This window comes from Leucoraja erinacea, chromosome 6 (genome assembly GCF_028641065.1).
Source record: "Leucoraja erinacea ecotype New England chromosome 6, Leri_hhj_1, whole genome shotgun sequence".
Classification (NCBI taxonomy): domain Eukaryota; kingdom Metazoa; phylum Chordata; class Chondrichthyes; order Rajiformes; family Rajidae; genus Leucoraja; species Leucoraja erinaceus.
In genome coordinates, this window is record NC_073382.1 from 49,937,167 (window position 1) to 49,960,421 (window position 23,255).

At 40.1% G+C, this 23,255-nt stretch overlaps 1 protein-coding gene and 1 pseudogene across 2 annotated transcripts; both read left to right on the top strand.

Annotated features, from left to right (window-relative positions):
- Positions 1–279: 279 nt before the first annotated feature.
- On the top strand, positions 280–17,077 carry LOC129698418 (uncharacterized; annotated as a pseudogene).
- Positions 15,843–23,226, top strand: eef1akmt1 (EEF1A lysine methyltransferase 1). Of its 2 annotated transcripts, none has more exons than XM_055636985.1 (5): positions 15,843–15,968; positions 17,334–17,466; positions 18,401–18,483; positions 19,945–20,225; positions 22,206–23,226. In XM_055636985.1, the coding sequence occupies exons 2-5, from the start codon at positions 17,350–17,352 to the stop codon at positions 22,340–22,342; spliced, it is 618 nt and encodes a 205-aa protein (XP_055492960.1). In that variant the 5' UTR covers positions 15,843–15,968; positions 17,334–17,349; the 3' UTR covers positions 22,343–23,226. The 2 variants fall into 2 exon arrangements, with proteins under 2 accessions (XP_055492960.1, XP_055492959.1); XM_055636984.1 differs by having other exon boundaries at positions 15,896–15,968; positions 17,339–17,466.
- The last annotated feature ends 29 nt before the right edge of the window (positions 23,227–23,255 follow it).

Sequence of the window (23,255 nt, forward strand, 5' to 3'; positions counted from 1 at the left end):
TTTGAATGGTGTCACATTTTTGTTTCAATTCTATGGTTTCAGCCCTTGTTTTGACCAGGGATACCCAGGACTGTTGAACAAAGTATTTAACTATGCTGTGAAATAATGCAGGTCAAGAAAAATAAAATACTGTCAATTGCTGCCATGTGACAACTACTGTGACCTCTTTAATTCATCTGGAATCTGTTCTGAATAAATCCTAGCTTTTCTCGATGTGTAACTAGTTTGCGGGCAGTTATGCACAAATTAATAGCTATGATGCATTTCAGTGATTAGTATTTTGTATGTTTTGTACCTTTTTTGTGTGATTTATTTTGACATGTTATCACATCCCTGATGGTATGCAAGTACAAGCACCATTTTATGTACATTATAGGAATTTTGACCTTTGGATCTTTTTTAATTGTGCGTAGAAGGAATTGTAAAGGTTTAAAGATATGTTTTGGGGACATCTGTCTAACCTAAAATGTATCGTATAAGTCTTCTTATAAGATTTAATATTTTGCTGCAGTTGAGTTCAGTATAAATTCTGACTATTGCATAGTCTACCCTTCTTGCATAGTACAAGATACATTTTTAAAAAGAAAAATACACGTGGAATGTTTCTCTGTATATATGCGGTGACGACCAAATAAACTTTGGCTGCTCTTTAAATCAACCTGTCACCATTAAAACCTGGTTTTGTTTATAGGCTTGCTCACACAACATTTAAACAGCAGAATCTAACATTTTCAATTCAACATTTTAATCATCGCATGTGCAAAATGACAGTAATTGTAGCGACATTACACTCAGTTTTATGCTGTCCATGTGATTAGAAATATAATACTGACTAATTTCCAATATTAAGCAAAACTATTTAAGACTGTTTTATTAGTAAATTTTAATGTTCATTCTGTCATAAGGCAGGTCTGAACTCGGTTTAGTATTCAATCACTATTCATTTTAAGATATTAGAGTAACTTTCACTTGTTTAGGCTTATGTTGTCAATAATCCCTAAACTCTTGTAATGAATGCAGGGAAATCAAATTCCTTTCCTACAAAATTCCTGAAATCTCTTATTATTAGAAATTCCTGAATTGGTGATAATGCTTATTATTTAAAAACAATCAGAATATATTTCAGCTTTGGGAACAAAATGCATTGGTTAGTAACTAACTGGAACCCTTGGACGATAACATTTACTGTCACTATAGGCAATAAATATTACTTGAAATACAAATCCAAATTAACAATCAATTTTAATCCACACATTTAAGACCTTTAATTTCTTATTTATGCCTGATGAACTTCAGTTAACCAATTGCATCTGCCAGTCATCTGCATTTCTTAAAGGATTTTTAAAATGTTCACAAATCTATTACAAATAACTTATACAGTGCTATCCCTACATAGTTGATGCTTTCTACCACACTGGGTGAACTGTGCGCATGTGCGGAGCCTTTCCAGAGTGTGGGGTCTCGGGGCGGCGGCGAGGCCTGCGCAATCTGCAATATTTTCCAGACGCTTTGAAGATATGTATTACAGAAATGAGTTGCTTAAAGCTTAAATAAAGTTTAAGTAAATTACGAGTAGCGTAAAAGTTTCATTTGCCTCACAACAATTTAAGTAACTCAATCTCAGAAGTTAAGCAGTGTGACATCGTGATGGAGAAACTATTGAAACCACAATGCTTGGATCTGGATCCCAACTCACCTACTGTTGCAAAGGAATGGAAGCACTGGCTTCGTACACTAAATAACTTCTTTGATGAGTGTGGCGACAATGCACCAGACAAATTCAGGACATTAATAAGCTCTGTCTCTTACGATGTATATGATTACATAGAGGAATGTACAACTTATGATTCTGCTATTGATGTACTAAGCAGACTCTTCGTTAAGACACCCAATATGATATTTGCTCGACACGAACTTGCTACTCGTAAACAAAAACCTAGTGAGTCACTTGATGAATTTTTACAAGAACTTCAAAGACTTAGTAATGACTGCCTTCAAAGCAGTTACAGCTGATCAATATCGACAGGAACTTATTCAAGACTCTTTTATCAATGGTTTGGCATCGCCTTTAATACGACAGAGACAAACAAAACCTTGGATTTACAGTCGGCTTGCAATCAAGCTTACTCATTAGACTTGGCTCCGAAAAATTCAGATGCTTATGGCTCATCTAATGTGTATTCTGCTGCAACTACGACAAAGGATTCTCACCCAAGTACTAATATGCATTAAGCTGAAACCATTTCTACTGATAAATGTGCCCTTGCTGCAGCATATACTTAGTCAAAAAGGAAGTGTTACTTTTGCGGGGGGTAATATTCATAATAGAGAGATATGTCCTGCTCGAGAGGCAACTTGTAATAGTTGTGGCAAGAAGGAACATTATTCTAGAGTATGCAAGTCCCAAGCAACTAAAAGTGTGACTGCTGCCATGTTATATGCCTTCTTTATGTACAATTACAGCTGCATTTCCTCAGAGCTTGTCTCATGCAGCTACAACAGTATCCATCGATGGCCTTACACTTAATGTACTATTTGATTCTAATAATAATAATAATAATAAATTTTATTTATGGGCGCCTTTCAAGAGTCTCAAGGACACCTTACAAAAATTTAGCAAGTAGAGGAAAAACATGTAAGCGGAATGAAATAAATAGTAGAGACATGACTAGTACACAAATTAAAGATAGAATTCAATTCAAAACACAATATGAGGCAATTCAAGCACAGATGAAAAGGGAGGGGGATGTGGGGCTAAGGATAGGCAGAGGTGAAGAGATGGGTCTTGAGGCGGGACTGGAAGATGGTGAGGGACACGGAATTGCGGATCAGTTGGGGGGGGGAGTTCCAGAGCCTGGGAGCGGCCCTGGAGAAGGCTCTGTCCCCAAAACTGCGGAGGTTGGATTTGTGGATGGAGAGGAGACCGGCTGATGTGGATCTGAGGGACCGTGAGGGTTGGTAGGGGGAGAGGAGGTCAGTGAGATATGGGGGGGGCAGATGGTGGAGGGCTTTGTAGGTGAGGACCAGGATTTTGTAGGTGATCCGGTGGGAGATGGGAAGCCAGTGAAGTTGTTTGAGGACTGGAGTGATGTGATGCCAGGATTTGGTGTGGGTGATGAGTCGGGCGGCTGCGTTCTGGACCAGTTGGAGTTGGTTGATGTAGGTGGAGCTGATGCCAAGCTGATTCTGGCAGTTCAGAAAGTTTTATAAGTGATCAAATTGTGTCTCGACTAAATCTAACTATAATTCCTTCAAATAGAGAAATTTCGATGGCTCTGACAACTCTCAATACTCAAATTATTGGATCTTGTATTGTAGACTTTATTCTGAACAAAACTAGTTATAAATCTGTATGTATTGGTATTTTGAAAAATTTGTGTAGCGATATAATTCTAGGTCAGGATTTTCAGAAACAGCACAGATCACTTCAAATAATGTATGAAGGGACTATGCCTGATCTTGTATTGTCAAAGCCACCAGTATTGTGTGTTTTTTTCTGCTGCATCTGTTGAATGTACTTCATTATTCACTAATTTATCCTCTAAGTGCAAGCCAATTGCTACAAAATCAAGACATTTTAATAAAGATGACAGAAACTTTATCAACACAGAAGTAACTAATCTTTTACGAGAAATTATCATAGAACCCAGCTCTTCCCCTTGGAGGGCACAAGTTGTCGTGGTTAAGGAACCCTTGGAGACATAGAAAGAGGCTCTGCATTGATTACTCTCAAACTATAAACCAGTTCACGGAGCTTGATGCATATCCATTACCTCAAATAGAAGAGATTATCAATACATTAGCTAAGTATAAGATATTCTCTACTTTTGACCTAAAAAGTGCTTACTACCAAATTCCTTTGAAAGAATCAAAGAAATACACTGCATTTGAAGCAAATGGGAAATTATACCACTACTGCAGAGTTCCTTTTGGTGTTACTAATGGTGTGGCTGTTTTTCATAGAGAAATGGGCAAACTTGTTGAACAGGAAAACCTTAAAGATACTTTCGTTTATCTTGATAATATAATTATTGCAGGAAAAGATCAAGCTGAACATGACTTAAATAGTTTTTAGAAGTTGTACATTCTAAAAATCTAACATTACATGAAGCAAAGGCAATAACATCAGTGTCATCAATTAATATTCTTGGTTATTGGGTTGGAAATGATATAATCAAGCCTGATCCAGAAAGACTCCACCCACTCCAAGAGATACCTGTTCCAGCAACATTAAACTCTCTACAAAGGGTTCTTGGTATGTTTGCATATTACGCTAAATGGACACCAAATTTTTCTGACAAAATTCAACCTTGATTAGAGGAAAATCTTTCCCCCTTGACCCTACAGCAATTGGTGCCTTTACTTCTATAAAGAAACAATTAGAATCTGCGACATTACACGCCATCGATGAGGATCTCCCCTTTGTTGTTGAATGTGATGCCTCTGATTTAGCAATATCTGCAACATTAAATCAAGGAGGACGTCCAGTTGCTTTCATGTCTCGTACTCTCAAGGTAGTGAATTGCACTACCCACCCGTCGAAAAGGAAGCTGCAGCAATTATTGAAGCAGTGAGAAAATGGAGTCATTTCCTTGCTCGCCAGCACTTCACTTTGATAACAGATCAGCATTCAGTAGCTTTTATGCTGGATAATCTGAAATGAACGAAGATTAAAAACAGTAAAATTCATGAATGGAGGATTGAATTATCTGCATATAGTTATTCAATTGAGTACCGCCCTGGTAAGGATAATGCTGCTCTGGATACATTAACTCAAGCATTTTGTGCCTCTGTTCATTCTTCTGTACTCACTGATCTTCACAATGGGCTGTGTCATCCTACACTATGTTCGTTCCAAAAACGCACTTTTCTCTACAGAAGATGTGAAGATGACGTGTGCTTCATGTAGAATCTGTGCTGAATTAAAACCAAGATTCTTCCATCCTGAAGAAGGAAGATTGATCAAAGCTACTCAACTTATGGAACGTTTGAGTATTGACTTCAAAGGGCCTTCACCATCCTCCTCTCGAAATGTTTATATATAGTCGATGAATATTCGAGGTTTCCATTTGCCTTTCCTTGTCCAAATATGTCAGCTGCTACGGATATCAAATGTTTAGATCAACTGTTTTCATTCTGTGGATTTCCAAGTTACATACATTCTGATAGGGGCACCTCATTCATGTCAAAAGATTTAAAAGAGAGGAATAGAGGAATTGCAACAAATAAAACAACACCATATCATCCTATTGGAAATGGTCAGGCTGAGAGGTATAACGGAATCATTTTGAAAGCAGTGAAACTGGCTTTAAAGTCAAATGACATACCAGATCAGCAGTGGGAATGTGTTCTACCAGATGCATTACACTTCATCAGATCTCTACTGTCAATTGCTACCAATACTACTCCACATGAGCAGTTCTTTAACTTCAAATGGCGTTCTTCTAGTGGTACTTCTCTGCCATCATGGTTGACGAGCCCTGGGCCTGTGTTGCTTCGTCGGTACGTCCGATCAAAATAGAATGAGCCTTTTGTTGATGAAGTTCAGCTGACTAATGTCAACCCTTCTTATGCAACTATCAAGTATCAGGATGGACTTCAGTCAACTGTCTCACTTTGTGACCTTGCACCATGTCTGTCTTCTCCATCAGCTCCATCACTCCTTGATAATATTAATCGAGAACTTCCTTCAACAATCCTATCATCCCCTATGGAAACTTCTATAAGTAATTCTAAAATTGAACATGTAAATAACAATATGAGTGAAGTTGATGACCGAACAATATATGTACCACCAGCTATTGAAACACCATTATCTCCTGATGCTCCAGTGCTGCGACGGTCATCAAGACATATTAAACCTCCTGACAGTCTCAACTTATAAATAGGAGGGGAGAATGAAGTGTCCGCTTGTGCGGGGCCTATCCAGAGTGTGCGCATGTGTGGGGCCTTTCCAGAGTGTGCGCATGTGCGGGGTCAGTGATATTTTCCAGACGCTTTGAAGTTATGTATTACAGAAATTAGTTGCTTAAAGCTTAAATAAAGTAAATTACGAGTAGCGTAAAAGTTTCATTTGCCTCACAACATCATTGTGCCCTGGGGCATCTTCAATTGCTGTATACCAGGTATGTTACAAAACTTACCTTCGATGGCGCTGCTGTTCTGTTACTGGCCGTGTGCGCTACTTTGGCGCCTTTGGGGGGGGGGGGGGGGGGGGTGGAAATGCTGTTTTCTCCTGCCTGTCTGAGATATATTTTCTTGGGCTACTACCTGATGCTGAATAATCGTTCCGACTGCCGGTCTCGGAATTAAAAAAGAAAACATGGGACAATTTAAGCACTGGAGTAAAATAAAAATCTACTTCTAACGCCGACAACGGGACGGATCTCATGTACGGGACAAAACATAAGTTAAGTCGTATATTTTACATATAAACTTGATTCTTAGGATTACTTTATTTCATCATTACCAAATTTCATCAGCGAAAATGTGATTATGTAAATATACGAACCGGCAGTGTTTTTCCTGCCGATATGGGGTTTAAAGTCACCGCAAACCGTAACGTTCCAATCGATCACGTTCCACAAAATCCCACTCGCAAGATGATTAAAATGGCCATTAATTTACGGGAATTAAACACTAAATTCCTTCCATTTGGCCTAGAAATTCATGACAATGAAATTTAAAAAGCATGTTATATTGTGAATTCTTGTGTGAATGTTATTTGGACACTTAGGCTATTTAAAAATGTTAACCTTTTCTTAAGAAATGGATAGATGTTTAGATCTGGTAATTGAATTTTGTAATTAGCTACAATTAGGTAACTAACTAATTATATACTTAATTTCAGGTCATCCAAGTAAGATTGTTTCATATTTGTTTCAGAATGCTTCAATCTATAATAATAATGAAAATTTCATTCAGTTCTCTTAATTTTTAAGAAAGTTATGAGCTTTTGACTATCCTTGATCACAGCTTTTGAGTTAAGTCAATGGAAAAGCAATAGGGAAACAAGATGCTAATTTCAGAGTATGAAAATGGCCATAACTTTTTTACTACTGAAGATATGAAAGTGAATTAGGTGTCAAATTAAACTTATTTGTATGCTTTATCTGATGGGATAAATTGCAGACTTGATTTTTAAAATCTCAAAATCTTGTAACATTACTATGTATACATTCAATTATTGTGTGACGTAGCCTTCCCCAATATATCCATTCAGTTTCAAATAACATTCAGTTTGTGGACAGGAATTATCAGTTTTATTTGTGTTGCTTGTAAATTAGATGATCGACATAGGCGGGTTGGGCCGAGGGGCGTTTCCTCGCTGCCTGTCTCCGACTGAAATCACAAGTAGTCTGTTATAAAAAAGTCCAGCGTGGATTTTGCAAATAGGCAAAACACCCCTTTTATTTGATGAATGGATGCTGGCCAGTTGTTTTTTTATTGGTTAACAGCTAACAATTGCCATCTGAAAGTCAATTTGTGCTGGACTTGCAGTAGTTTCTAAGGAGAAATCTGTGGTTTGCACCAAAGACAGAATCAAAATGCTGGAGTAACTGAGCAGCAGCATCTTTGGAGTTTAAAGGATTAGGTGACGTTTCGGGTCGCGACCTTTCTTTAGTCTGTGGGTTTTTTATTATTGTTGGTCTTCTGGGGCAACAAAACCTGTCGGAAGCGCTCGGCGGGTGGGCAGCGGAGGCTGCGGGGAGACAGACGTCCACCCACTCACTCACTCACTCACTCACCCGCTCACTCACTCACTCACTTACACATTCACTCACTTACCCACTCACTTACTCACTCACTTACACACTCACTCACTTACCCACTCACTCTAGGTATGTTACAAAACCTACCTGAATCGCCATTGGGAATCTGCCCTCAGCCATGTCCGCGATGTTGGCGCTGTTTGGAGGGGGCGGGTTTAAAACGCGATTTTTACTAGGCTGTACTAATCGCAGATGTTCAGCCTAGTAAATCATTAACGAAAAATCGCTGCAAGACCCGGTCGCAAAAGGTATTATTAGTTTTATAGGCCTCGATAACATAGTTATAATAGTTTAAAATTACTCTCTGATTCCGCAACATCTCGCAGCCCCAGGGTTTTATAAAGCAAACAATTAAAGGTATGTACCTTATTTTTACATTAAATGGGGCATATATATAACCCTATATATCAAGTTATCTATAGCGAGTAGTTCATTTTGGGCTTTTTATATCCCGCAGTATTTTTCTCGGCATTTGAGGGCACTAATCCAGCGCGCTGTCAACATTCTAAACCAGCGCGTTCACATGAACCCACTAGAAAACCGATTTAAATGGGCATTTATTTACAGCAATTGAACACTAAATTCCTTCCATTTGGCCTATAAATTAATGTAAATTAGATATTAAAATCATGTTATATTGTGAATTATTTGTGAATAATCTTTGGACACTTAGGCTATTTAAAAATGTTAATCTTTCCTTAAGAAATGGATAGATGTTTATATCTAGTAATTGAATTTTGATTAAACATGATTTTCGTTTTTAGTATTTACTATTTGTTTTAGCGTTTAACTTTATAATCTCTACCTTTTTTTCTAAAACTGCAAATAATAACTTGTTTCTGTTAATGCTGTTCAGTGTTTTTGTTTTATTTGCATTGTAAACAGATGTCTCCAAAGAAGAAATGTAAAATTGTCAATCCAAAAGCCCAGCCAGGCATAGCTAGAGTTCAACTTGAAATGAATTTCTCTGTCATGCCCAAGTCTATGAGGGATCTTAAAAATGGACACATCTTGTACTTGTTTACCTCATTTGGAAAAAGTCTGACTGAAACAGAGAAAGTGCTGAGTTCACATTTCTCTTTGTCGGATGCAGAAGGCTATTCATGTGCTGCTGTTAAGTTAAGAGTGCATGCTCTCGTTAAACAGACTTTGCTTAAGTTTAAAAAACTCACCAATCCCAAGGAATTTGGAGCATTTATGGAAATTTGTGATGAAACTTAAACTTCAAAAAGGCAGTCGACACATTTCTTTAGATGACATTCCACTGCCTGGTGCTCAAGATCCTGAATTCTTGACATCAGCTGAAAGCCAAGTGCCCATATTTCAAGAGACCGAGGACATGGGCGATGACAGTCATAGTCTGCATTCTCCACTGAATCCAGCAACGCCAACAACAGCTACTGCCTCACCTGAACCAATGCCATCGACATCTGGTGTTTCTACAAGATGTAGCAGAGAATTTCTAAGTCTTTCACCAAGGAAACAGAAATTGAAGAAAAGACTACAGTTTGTGTCCGAATCCAGGGCTGCTCTTTCAACAAAGTATCACACAAAGATCAGTGAACTTAGGGCACGGTTGAAAACTCCCAAACGTATAGTTAATCAAGCCTTAAAGAGAAAGGAAAAGCAAATAGATTTAAAGGACAGAAAGATTCAGGAACTCAAAACCAAATTACATGATAACACTTTGGCACGAGAGCTCTCTAACACCAAGGCAGAGTTTTTGAAACTTAAAAAAGCACACAGACAATTGCTGATGTTTCGTGGCAGTATGAAAAAGAGAAAAGTTGTTTCAATTCAACAGTTCAGAAAATGTCAAGAATATTTAAAGGACAGGAAAGAGGATGTGAGACGCCTCGAATTTGACATTCTTGTCCTCAAAGAAACAATCAAAACTCTGCAGGCTGCCAGTATTGTCAAGGCAAAGGTGGGCCAGAAAACTTACTCCTCAACAATAAGGATGCATGTGTTTGACTGTATTGTAAACAAAACTCCCACAGCAAACATTCCAATCCTGATAAGCCAGTTCTACAAGCGGAGCGGACTTCATCTGGATCATGTTCCACAACGCAGTGCAGTTGAAGTTATGGCCCGAGAATTGGGAGCTATTGCTGAGTTGCAAACAGCAGAGATGCTCCTTGCAACAAAGGGTTTGACTGTGGGTTTTGACGCAACCACCCAGGAAGAGATCCACATTAACAGCATTCATTTCACTACCACAAACAAATGTCTCTCTGCAGCAGTCGAGGAATTAGCTGGTGGGACTGCTGAGGACTATGCACAACATATTTGTGAAACAATTGACAATTTATGTAAAACCTACACTTATTTCAATCAGCAAGCAAATTATCAAGAAACCAGACAAAATATGATCGCCAACATTTCAAACACAATGAGTGACCGGTGTGCAGCTAATCATGCTGCTATTAGAATTGTGAGTAGTGAGTGGGGTAAATATTTGAACGAGCTCTACTGCCACTTGCATCCTCTTGACTCCATTGCTACATCAGTTCGCTCAGCCCTAAAAATGCAGAAACAATCTGGAGGACAATTCTTGTTTGGGAAAGACTGTCTAGCAGTAAATGCCATTCTGCAGATGAGCAAGCTTCGTTATAAAAACGGAAAAGGGGACCCAAAAGGATTTGTCGCATTTTTAGATGACAGGAACATCCCCCGAGGTGTCCTCCCACGGTATCGTGGCAACAGATTGCACATACTGTTTCACATTAGTGGCAAGCTAATAGAACATTATGATGACTTTGTTGCCCTGCTGAATAGCGGAATATCCTGTGGGGGGTTGAAAAGCGCCATCCTCCATGACTTCACCCAGGCTGAAGCAAAAGTAAAACTTCAGATATCAGGCTTACTTGGCAAATATCTGACTGGGCCTTGGATGAAGCGCTTCTACACTTCAAGCCAGAATCAGATCAACCATGTTGATGGCATCAAAGTGGTTAAAGGGGTGATTGCTGCTCTAAAGGAAGCCACAGATGATCCAGAGGAATTGATATTGGCAAGGGAAGATTTCTTCGGTGAGGAGGTACATCTTGACGCCACATTGACAAAACTTCGGGAGCTACCAGTACATCCACAGTTCAGTACAAAGATGAGGAGCTGTCTTCAAGCTGTCATCACTGTGTTGGAGAGGCAGTATAGTAAATACTTTGAACTTGATGTTACTGAGAAACTGAAGGAGGAGACTGCATCAGCAAGATCACACAACATCGATGCGGAGGAGATAATGGGGATGTTTAGTTCATCGAAACAGAAATCTCCCAATGCCACCTTGTGTTATTTGTCATGTAGGATGCGGGCCTGCAAGAATAGAACAGTCAACTTCCTTGATAATCTCGAGGAGCATCGTAGGGAGGAGGTGCTCTTTAAGGCAGTGACATGGGGGAGAGTGCAGAGGAACAGACGGAAGAAAAAACAGAAGGAATTGAGAGCAGAAATCATCAAGCGACAGAAAGGCAAGGAGCATGCTCGAGACACGAAAGCGAGGAAAAAACTAGGGAAAGAATTGAAAGAGACTGGTTTAGACAACATTCGCAGAGATTATCCGAATTTGGACTATTCCAAATGTGATGATCTGCACGACATTATTAGTGGGAAAGTAGTTGGCAGAAAGGCAGGCCATGCGTGGTTTGAAGATCAAAAACTTGTAGTTTACAATGCCAAAATTGAAAAATTGAGGAAAAACAACGTGTACAGAGTTGCTTATTGGTTGCAGTCTGAGGAGTATGATGATGCTACTGATTATGATATGCCAATGTACCAGCTAGCAGCTGATCTTCTCCATAAAGACTTGGTCTTTTGCTAGAAATTGTAATTTATTTACCTATCCATAACTGACTTACAGCATATTATACAATAATATTAAAGTTCTGATCTTGAGAATATCACATTTTTGAATTTTCAAGGCAGTCTGGTTGTTTATTACCATTTCTGTCACATCGGTCAATTTTGTAATTAGCTACAATTAGGTAATGAGCTAATTATATGCTTTAATTTCATGCCATCCAAGTAAGATTGTTTTATATTTTTTCAGAATGCTTCAATCTATGATAAGTGAAAATTTCATTCAGTTCTCTTAATTCTTAAGAAAGTTACGGGCTTCTGACTATCCAAGATCACAGCTTTTTTGTAATGTCCATTGAAAATCAATAGGGAACAAGATGCTAATTTCCGAGTATGAAAATGGCCATAACTTTTTTAATACTTGAGATATGAAAGTGAATTTGGTGTCAAATTAAACTTGTTGTTATGCTTTATCTGATGGGCTAAATTGCAGACTTGATTTTTAAAATCTCAAAATTTTGTAACATTGCTACTCACTCACCCACCCACTCACTCACTCTCACTCACTCACCCACTCACTCACTCACTCACTCACCCACCCACTCACTCACTCACCCACCCTCTCACTCACTCACTCACTCACTCACTCACTCACTCACCCACTCACTCACTCATCTCACTCACTCACCCACTCACTCACTCACTCACTCACCCACTCACTCACTCACCCACCCACTCACCCACTCACTCTCACTCACCCTCTCACTCACTCACTCACTCACCCACCCGCCGCGGCGGCCATCTTTGTCGACGACTGACCGCAACCGGAAGTTGCTGCTCGCCAACCCCAACAAAGATCCTAGAGGAACAAGATAGACCACTCCTCGAAAAACGCGTAGTATGACGTGTGTGATCGTCGACGCCATTTTTCGAGGCATTTATTGGGGCTTCCCCCACACTGTCATGGCGTCCTTATCTAAATTTCATCTCACTGCTCTGCTATCAAGTATTCTAATCGTAAATCTAAACGACCCGACCTGTCATTCTTTAGGTTCCCCAATAAAAAAGAAAGGTGAGAAAATATTTTTATTATTTTCAGTCGATATTCTGTCGTGAAAATGTTATTTTCTGTTCTCCCATCAACGGCCATTGGGAAACTTGGTTTGTCGGTACATTAGAAAGTTATTAGACTTATTTTTAATAGTTCTTTACTCACCACAATAATAAAGACAATTTTAACACTTCTGTACGTTTTTGGTTTTGTTTTGTATGGGATTAGTCTCCACAATATGGCCCGCGGACACATTAGGTCCAGTGACCAGGAGATTTTTCGAGCTCAGATTCAAGTCCGAGAATGGGCGGCTGTTACCCATTATATTCCTCGAACATAGGGACGTAGCAAACAACACTCACATACGTACAAGACATCACAAGCAAAGATCACAAGCCCGCCGTGAAGAAGGGTGCAATCAAATATTATATAACTCTGCTCTATCATCTTTGGGTGCAATGGTGGGTCGGGGGGTTCGGTGGCGGCGGCCGCAATCAAAGATACTAGTGGAGCTCTGCTCTATAATCTTTGGTCGGAATGGGACGGCTGCGCGTTATAATGTGCTATCGTTCCACTCTCCCTCTCCCCCCCCTCCCTCTCTCCCCCTCACCCTCCCCCCTTCCCCCCCCCCCCCCCCCCCCTCCCTCTCCCCCCCCCCCCCTCACTCCCCCCCTTCCCCTCCTCCCTCTCCCCTTCTCTCTCCCCCCCCCTTCTCTCCTCTCTCTCTCTTCTCTCTCTCTCCCCTCCTCTCGATCTCTCGCTCCCCTCTCTTCTCTCGATCTCTCTCTCTCTCTCTCTCTCTCTCTCTCTCTCTCTCTCTCTCTCTCTCTCCCCCTCTCTTCGCGATCTCCCTCCCTTCCCTCTCTCCCTCCCTTCCATCTCTCCCTCCCTTACCTCTTCGTGAGAGTTGGCAGCTCTGCTATGCCTTGTGTCCAAAAGAGGATAGAAAGAAAATACTTAATGGTCTTTGTAAGAAGATTTTAATAAGCTCTTCTACATTTAAGGTAAATTGACATATTAGAGCCAAAACGCATTTTCAATATACAGGTCTCTCCACACAACTGAAAACAATTGCATTTAAGTGATATATCATCCATTGTTCAGGCAAGTAGCACTAGGTTACAATAAACTTCTTACATATTCCAGGAATTCATCTCATAAAAATGGGAGAGGCTTAAATGCATTGTAAAATCATAAATCCATGTTGACTTGGACTAATCCTTTTACTGCTATCTAAATGCCCCATTATTACATCTTTAATAATTGACTCCAGCATCTTTCACACCACCAAAGTCAGGCTAACTGGTCTGTAATTCCCCGTTTTCTCTCTCGCTCCTTTCTTGAAAAGTGGGATAGCATTAGCTATCCTCCAATCCACAGGAACTGATCGTAAATCTATTGATCGTTGGAAAATAAAACATAGAAACATAGAAATTAGGTGCAGGAGTAGGCCATTCGGCCCTTCGAGCCTGCAACGCCATTCAATATGATCATGGCTGATCATCCAACTCAGTATCCCGTACCTGCCTTCTCTCCATACCCTCTGATCCCCTTAGCCACAAGGGCCACATCTAACTCCCTCTTAAATATAGCCAATGAACTGGCCTCGACTACCCTCTGCGGCAGAGAGTTCCAGAGATTCACCACTCTCTATGTGAAAAAGGTTCTTCTCATCTCGGTTTTAAAGGATTTCCCCCTTATCCTTAAGCTGTGACCCCTTGTCCTGGACTTCCCCAACATCGGGAGCAATCTTCCTGCATCTAGCCTGTCCAACCCCTTAAGAATTTTGTAAGTTTCTATAAGATCCCCTCTCAATCTCCTAAATTCTAGAGAGTATAAACCAAGTCTATCCAGTCTTTCTTCATAAGACAGTCCTGACATCCCAGGAATCAGTCTGGTGAACCTTCTCTGCACTCCCTCTATGGCAATAATGTCCTTCCTCAGATTTGGAGACCAAAACTGTACGCAATACTCCAGGTGTGGTCTCTCACCAAGACCCTGTACAACTGCAGTAGAACCTCCCTGTTCCTATACTCAAATCCTTTCGCTATGAAAGCTAACATACCATTTGCTTTCTTCACTGCCTGCTGCACCTGCATGCCTACTTTCAATGCCTGGTGTACCATGACACCCAGGTCTCGCTGCATCTCCCCTTTTCCTAGTCGGCCGCCATTTAGATAATAGTCTGCTTTCCTGTTTTTGCCACCAAAATGGATAACCTCACATTTATCCACATTATACTGCATCTGCCAAACATTAGCCCACTCACCCAGCCTATCCAAGTCACCTTGCAGTCTCCTAGCATCCTCCTCACAGCTAACACTGCCCCCCAGCTTAGTGTCATCCGCAAACTTGGAGATATTGCCTTCAATTCCCTCATCCAGATCATTAATATATATTGTAAATAGCTTGGGTCCCAGTACTGAGCCTTGCGGTACCCCACTAGTCACTGCCTGCCTAATGAAGAACTCAACCATATTATGGTCACTCTTGCCCAAGGGGGCACGTACAACAAGATTGCTAACTAACCCTTCCTCATTACTCAATACCCAGTCTAAAATAGCCTGCTCTCTCGTTGGTTCCTCTACATGTTAATCATATGTATAAATATATATGTATGTGTATATATGCATGTATGTGTATATATGCATGTATATGTATATGTGTGTATATATGTATGTATATATATGTTTATATGTGTGTATGTATGCATATAAATGTATCCATATGTATGCGTGTATTTGTATGTGTGCATATGTATGTGTATACGTATGTATGTATGTGTATATATGTATGTGTGTATATATGTATGTGTATATATATGTGTGTATAAATATATATATGCATATATATATTATTACTATATAATTATATATATAATTGCCTTTATGGTTTATGTATATCATCTTACAAGACAAATAAATTAATAGTGATTATTTAAATCAAAGTAGCTTCTGATCCATGAGAATAAACTTAACTATCTGTAACTTGCCTCTCACACACAGACACACATTCATATATATATAATATGTATACGTTAAATTTAATTTTGTGCAGTGTGTGTTAAAGCAATACAATGCAAGGGAAACTATGCAAAGGAGGGGGCTGTTCCCGCTACAAGATACTCGAGGATCTTTGCTTTGGATCAAAGATTATAGCGGAGCTCTATAATCTTTGCTTTGGATCACAGCGGGTGGAATACCGGAAGTCGCATGTCGCACTAAAAAATGGCGGCCGTGACGTTCCGTCACGTACTACACGCCAGTCCATTGAATTTCGAAGGAGTGGTCTATCTTGCTCCTCTAGGATCTTTGGGCCCGGTCGCCCAGGGACGGGGCTGGCGGCGGGTGAGTGGAGTGTGTGTGTGTGAGCGACTCTTGAGAGGGGTGTGCAGTGACTCACACAGAAGAGGGTGGCTCCCTCTTCACAGCGACCTGATGCACGGGGTGGTGCAACCTCCCAACGCTCCCTCTCCCCCTCCCCAGAGACTTTCTCCTGCAACTGCAGGGAATGTAACACCTGTCCCTATACCTCCTTTCTCGCGTCCATCCAGGGACAGTGCAGAGTGGGATGGTGCATTAAAGAGGCAAGCTCAGGGTTGCAGTAGGTCACTCCTGCAAACATGCTCTGCAAAGTCTTCACCCATCTGTATCATCTGTATTTTATTGTTCTCCTTTGCGGAAGAAGCAACAGTATCGGTTTATTATTGTCATATGTACCAAGATACAGCAAACTGTATGTCTATCCCATTAATAAATGAGCTTATTGCTAGGAACTGATTGTATTTTGGACATGACATTTAATTTAAATATCCATATATTTCCTTTCTATGTGAGTCACTCTGCACACCCCTCTTCCCTGGCCTGGTCTCTCCCCACCCTCACCCCAATTTCTCTCACATCCTTCTCTTTCTGCATCTGACCCTCTGCTCTCTGTGAATTTTCCCTTCTCTCCACTTCCTCCGCACCCAGCACTGTTTTCCCTTCCCCACCCCCAACTCCGGCTCTCTCTTTCGCCCTCTATATATCATCCCCCCAACTTGTCCCCTTCTCTCTCTTTAAAGCAGATTCAAATTTGAAAAAGTTGCAAATATTCAGAAGATCGGAGAACACATCGCCCACAGTAATCCATCTGGAAAAAGAGTGTGATTCACTGATAGTGATTTAAACTTACAGATATTCTAGGAGAGTTGACTAAATGTGATTAAAAAAAAACAAGTTGCACCATGGATATGATTACTTTCCCTCTGCACCCACTCCTCATGCTTGCTAGTAGTCGCTATCCCACAGTCTTATGTATTACCAGACAGTGAGTATTGGTTTGCTCGTTGTTTGTTAAGGCATCGTATTTAAGGTTTCTCCTTTCATTATCTGACACCTTCTAACAAGAGAAGTGACTTATTTGCCAGACTCCCTTTACTCCATAGCCAGAGTACACCAAGAGCAATCCTTATTAGTGCATAATCTGCACTTCTGTTTGAGGTCGGCACATTCAGCTCTGATCGAGATCAAAGGGATCCTTTTAGTTGTGAAACTCACTCGGCCAACTGTCTGCCTCAAGAATTTTAAAAACATTTTATACAGGCTGAAGTAGCATCCTAATTATAAGTCAACTGTATCTGTGGAAAATAATTGGCCCGTTACCAATGGATGTTTCTGTTAATGGTGCATGTATTATCTGTGTGCAGTGAATATCCTTTCATTTGTTCCAAGATAAGTTGTCTTCAGCATGAACGACAGTGATGATGACGATACACAATTGTCAGCCCATACTTTGGCTGCCCTGCAGGAGTTCTATCTGGATCAGCAGAAGAAGCAATGTGCAGAATCTGTAGAGGAGGACTGGGTAAAATACTGGTGTTTGTTTTGTGCCCTAACTTTTCCTGAAACACATTTCCTATTCAAGTCAGATTTCCTGTTTTAAATATGCAGTGCACTAGGTGGGGAGGGGGGTGGTGGTAAGATTTTATTTAAAGTTTTTCAGTGGGTGGAAGAAAATTTGGATCAGCCAGACTAGTTTCTTTCAAACCTAATAACGGGTTTACAAGATTGTTGTAATTCATTATAAACTATCCATGGACACAGTCTTTCCGCTGACTGGATAGCAGAACGATACAAAAACTTTTCACTGTACTTTTGTACAGGTGACAATAAACTAAACTAACCAAACTGAAAAGCTGTGAAGTACATTTACACCAGTTTAAGCTGATAAAGATGTATGGAATCCAGGATTATGGGTTGAGTTGTGCACTTAGTTTTTCCTGTTATTTCTGTATCAGTAAGATTTATTCGTTTTATTTTTAGGTTAAATGATTAATCCTCTTTTCACTAAATTTCCATGTAGGTTAGAAACTGATTTTTTTTCATACTTTGTTTACCAGTTTCCCATGTCATTTTCTTTTTTTACTCCTGCAGCCCAGATGACAAATTTTATGAGGATCTGCACATAAATCGGGCGACTAACTCTCTTGCAGAGTAGTTTTTTCTGACTGAAACCAAGTGACAGAAAACATTTTGTAAAGAAGTGTCAATTTTGGTAGGCAGAATAGGAAGAGACAATATAGTTTAAGTGTCTCAATTCCAAAGTGTGTTTATCAACATCTTGATGTGTATGTTTGTAAATTCTTCAAAAGGAAGATGTTTTGAACCTGTGTAAAACACTAGTTAGGCAACTGCTGGAATCTGGACACTGCTGATTTCTGACTGCTTTTTACCACTTGTCACTACACCACATTTAACTACTGACCAAGTGTTATTTCTGCAATTATTGTTTTTTATAGCAATTGAGCCAATTTTGGTACAGTGATGAAACTGCTCAACGACTAGCCCAAGAGGCAATTGAAGCTGCAGGAAGTGGGGGCAGGTAAGTGCTTTCTTTCGCACAGGCTCAATGGTTTAATGTTCTTCATGGTGCATTGTTTTATCTGTCAGTTAGCAAATGCAGCACACTGGAAGGTTATGCAGTCAGTGGGTAAGATATGAACTAGGAATAAAAGACACAGTGCTGGAGTAACTCAGCAGGTCAGGCGGCATCCCTGGTGGACATGGAGAGGCAACATTTCAGGTTGGGATTACAACAATTGGATTCCGACCTGAAACGTCGACTATCCACGTTCTCCAGAGATGCTGCCTGACCTGTTGAGTTACTCCAGCACTTTGTGCTTAGCACTTATAAGGTTGGTGTGCAACTTGAATTCCATTTTATAATGAGATGCATCATCCCCAGCCTGGCTTGTGGTCTGCCCGTGGTAACCCTCCCTCCCCTTGTTTTCCTGGATGCAGAGAATGCAGACATGCTGGCGTAATGCACCCATGAGGTCGATAGGCATCAAAAAACAAGCCCCCTCTGAAAAACTTCAACTGCTCGAACAGATTTGGTGGAAATGAAGGGATGGTCGAGACTTGCAATAGTGATACCAGGTTACGAGGACTCATCTGGTCATAGTCATACAGCGTGGAAAATGGCCCTTCAGCCCAACATGCTCACACCGATCAATGTCCCATTATACACCAGTCCAACCTGCCTGTGTTTGGTCCATATTCTTCTAAACCTATTCTATCCATATACCTGTCCAAATGTTTTTTAAATGTTGTGATAGTACCTACCTCAACTACTTCCTCTGGCAGCTTGTTCCATATACCTACTATCTTTGCATAAAAAAAGTTGCCCGTCTGGTTCCTATTAAATCTTTTCCCCCCTCGCCTTAAACCTATGTCCTCTGGTTCTTCATTCCCCTACTCTGGGTAAAAAAACTCTGTGCAATTACTCAGAATATTCATCTCATGATCTTTTACATCTTTATAAGATTACCCCTCACCCTCCTATGCTCCAAGGAATAGAGTCTTAGCCTGCTCAACCTCTCCCTAATAGCTCTGACCCTCGAGCCCTAGCAACATTCTCATAAAGGTACCATTTGTGTAGCATTGAGACTGTACTAGAACACCCTGAGAGCATTTGAAAGCTCACCCTGCTCAAAGCGATTGAATTATTTTCAAATGGCTATTAATTTGTGAAATTCAAAACCTATTCCAACAAATCTAAATAATAAAGTAAAAAACTTTAAAAAATGAATCACTAAAATGTTAATGAATTATTAACCTTGTTAAAGTAATCCTTGTTAAAATAAGGTCAACTTGAGCACACAATGCAACTACCTTTTTCTCTGAAGGCAGCAGCGTTTCTTTTTTCTGGGTCATTGGGGATAATCCTGAGACTGTAGGTTTGGGGCTATATATTTCTTGAAATGGAGGTTAAATTTGTCGATCTTCCTATGCACGTGATGAATGGCTATATTTTACTTTCTTCATGTTGAATCTGTTCCAGAATCGCTTGCATCAGTGTCCCAAGTGTCTATCAGAAACTGAAACAACTTTGGAATGAAGAATTCTCTACCATATTGTTGGAATACGACAAGCGCTTTTCTATTTATGGAAAGGAATTTTTTTTCTATGACTATAACAATCCTCTGAATTTGCACGAGGATCTCCAGCCTCACAGTTGTGATTTAGTGATCACCGATCCACCATACCTCTCAGATGAATGTCTCAGCAAGGTAGCACTAACAGTCAAATATCTGACAAAAGGAAAGATTCTTCTTTGTACTGGTATGTAGACGTATGGTTTGCTGCATTCATTGAAAAACAAAATGTGTTATTAATGTTTGAATAAGATTGGATAATGAAGAAATAGAAACTAATTGATTTATCTACAACGATTTAATTAACGGTATTGCTGAGGGATAGGGAGGCAGTTTGTATGCAGTAAGGCAGTTAAGGCCTGTCCCACTTGCCTGTCCTTGGCACGCAAATTACGCGACCTCGTTCAGTCTGAAAGAAGGGTCTTGACCCGAAACGTCACCCATTCCTTCTCTCCAGAGATGCTGCCGGTCCCGCTAAGTTACTCCAGAATTTTGTGTCTATCTTCAATTTTCTTGGCCCCGCTCTGCGAGTTGAAGTGTGGGCGGATTCAGACCGCAACGGCCATGAGCCCCAGGCTGAGCTTAGCGATCGTTTGCCTGCTTCTGCTGCTGTCGGAGGTGAGACGTCGTGCCAGGGTCTTGGGCTTGTCCCACTTTGGCTGCAAGTTCCGCGACAGGCCGTTGGCTGTCAAAGATTTAGTTCGCTACAAAAATTTCGGAACCCCGCACAATGTCGCGCACAACTACATACCCCTCAGCGCTTCTCAGTGGGACCGGCCCCGCGCGGCCATACGATGTCCGTGTGCCTCAACGCGTCCACGAGGTCGCGTAATTTGCGTGCCAAGGACACCTAAGTGGGACAGGCCCTTTAGTTTTAGTGTTGTTTCAACATGCCTCTGGTTTCATTTGTGGTATCAGTGTTAATTACAAATCACAATTACTATTTTGTGAGGTCCACTTTGCTCCTGACTACCCTTTTTATTCCAATTCTATTCAGATAATATTTTGTGTTGATGCTGATATCCTTTGAATTACTTTTCACATATCCTTTTGCGGGTTTCACTATCCAAAGACCGTTTTGTTGGTTCTTTCACTTCCTCATGGAAGCCAGTCACCAAGGTCCTTCAAGTGTTAACCATTATAATCAAATTGCTTTGTTTCTGTGCCACAAAACTTGGCAATACTTCCCATTCCACAAACATTTGTTCGAAACAAACTTGATAAAAGTTACCAGTTCTATATTTTGTTAGCTTTTACTTCATTAAGATCATCTCTCTGCTTCATTCCATTGAACAATTTGGATGTGCCATCTTGCTAAAGCAGACAGAATAAAGATGGATTTAGCAGTCTAAGACTGGGCACAGTTATGCACTGAGAATCAGCTAATATCGTTTTTAACAGGCCGTAAAGCAATATAAATGTAATAAATATTACTGGACAGGAAAATGGTATGCTAAGTTATCCAGATTGTGAATTTCCTCGATTTGATCCATAATTTTCCTAAGCTTTATCAATTTGGCAGCTTATAACTGATAAATCAGATAACGAAAGTTACATAATTGGATAAACTTGGATTGTTTTCTCCGGTGCTATTATAGTCGAAGGGGAGACTTGATAGAGATTTATGAAATTACGAGAGGCATAGACAGTCTGAACCTTTTTGCCAGGGTGGAATTATCAAAGACAAAAGTCATAGCTTTAAGGTGAGAGGGGCAAAGTTTGAATGAGATATACAGGGCAAGTCTTGGCACAGAGGGTGGTGAGTGTCTGGAATGGACAGCCAGGAGTGGCGGTGGAGGCGGAAGCAGATGTGATAGTGGCATTTAAGAGGCTTTTAGATTGTTTCATGGATATGCGGGGCATGGAAGGACATGGATCATGCGCAGGCAGAAGAAATTAGTTTGATTTGGCATTATGTTTGGCATGGACATTGTGAGCCAAGGGTCAAGTGGTATATTGTTCTATGTACTCCACCTCGCAGTAGAGGCACAGAGTAGGTAAAAGAGGCAGGCAAACATTAGTCAGGAGAAATTTGTTACGGGATGTTAAATGAGAGAACGATTAAGGTCCACATTGGTAACTTGATTAGTTAAATACTTTATCAAAATTTGCTGATGAGAGAATCATGGTGAATGAAGTGTAGTAACATATGTAATTTCTCTTTCAGGTGCAGTCATGGAAGACCTGGCAGCTAAGTTACTTTCTGTGAAAATGTGTACATTTCTCCCCAAACACAATAGGAATTTAGCAAATCAATTTTGCTGTTACACAAACTATACTTCAGGATTAGATATACCCAATTAATTAATGGAATTTAAGTGAAAAATGAATGGCTTCATACTTTGTTAATTTGAAAGGAATTCTATGTAATGATATGCCCTAAGTGTTTGGTATATGGATCATCAAGACTGCTTGTGTTATCTATTACAATACCCGAGGCTGCAGTTTGTAAATTTATTCCACAAAGATATTTTCATTATTTTATAAAAATTAATTTACCTGATGAAATCTGTAATTGCATTGTGATTGTCTATTACTTCAGATGCTGTATTTGAGACAATCCTAAATTAGGAGGTCCATTCTGGACCACAGTGGTTTCTTAGTATCTAGACCCAGTATTATTTGCATAGGTTTAACACCAGATGGGCAAGCAGTCTCTTTTTAACAAAAACATACTTGTAGATACATATATTTCAATCTTAAATAGTGTCAGAAATTGAGATTGCTTACTTGTTTAGAGCACTGACAGACTTGGACACATGCAATGTTAAGCTTTGATATTAGGCAATGTTATCTAAAAGATGATAACTTTCCCTGATGGCCCCATGATAAGAAGATGTAGGAATAGTCTTCTGACAATCATTGCATCTGCCTTTAATTACAAATTGACATAATTGAGGGTGCGATGAGGGTAATAAAGTTGATAATGAGTTAGAATCTCAAAACGCTGTAGAGTGCAGAAGATCAAGGAGCAATGTTTCAACACCAACCCGTTGTGGGATGTGTAAATGACTTGCTTGCCTTTTAAATAGAGAAGCTTGCACCAAATCTTAACACATTGGAGCTACTGTCAAAGTTGATTTTGGAAGTCAAATGGTTGCCTAAAAAGTAGTGGAGATTGTATATGGTGAACCAAGCAGCATCTATGTAATGCATTTTCTGTATTAAAGTTTATAACATGGACAGTGTTCAGGCTTTCTGGTGCTTGGAGGTGGTA

Coding starts and splice junctions, on each gene's coding strand:
- eef1akmt1 (XM_055636985.1), top strand. CDS start 17,350: ATGAACGACAGTGATGATGACGATACACAATTGTCAGCCCATACTTTG. Junction 18,484..19,944: donor GCTGCAGGAAGTGGGGGCAG/GTAAGTGCTTTC, acceptor AATCTGTTCCAG/AATCGCTTGCATCAGTGTCC. Junction 20,226..22,205: donor AAAGATTCTTCTTTGTACTG/GTATGTAGACGT, acceptor TTTCTCTTTCAG/GTGCAGTCATGGAAGACCTG.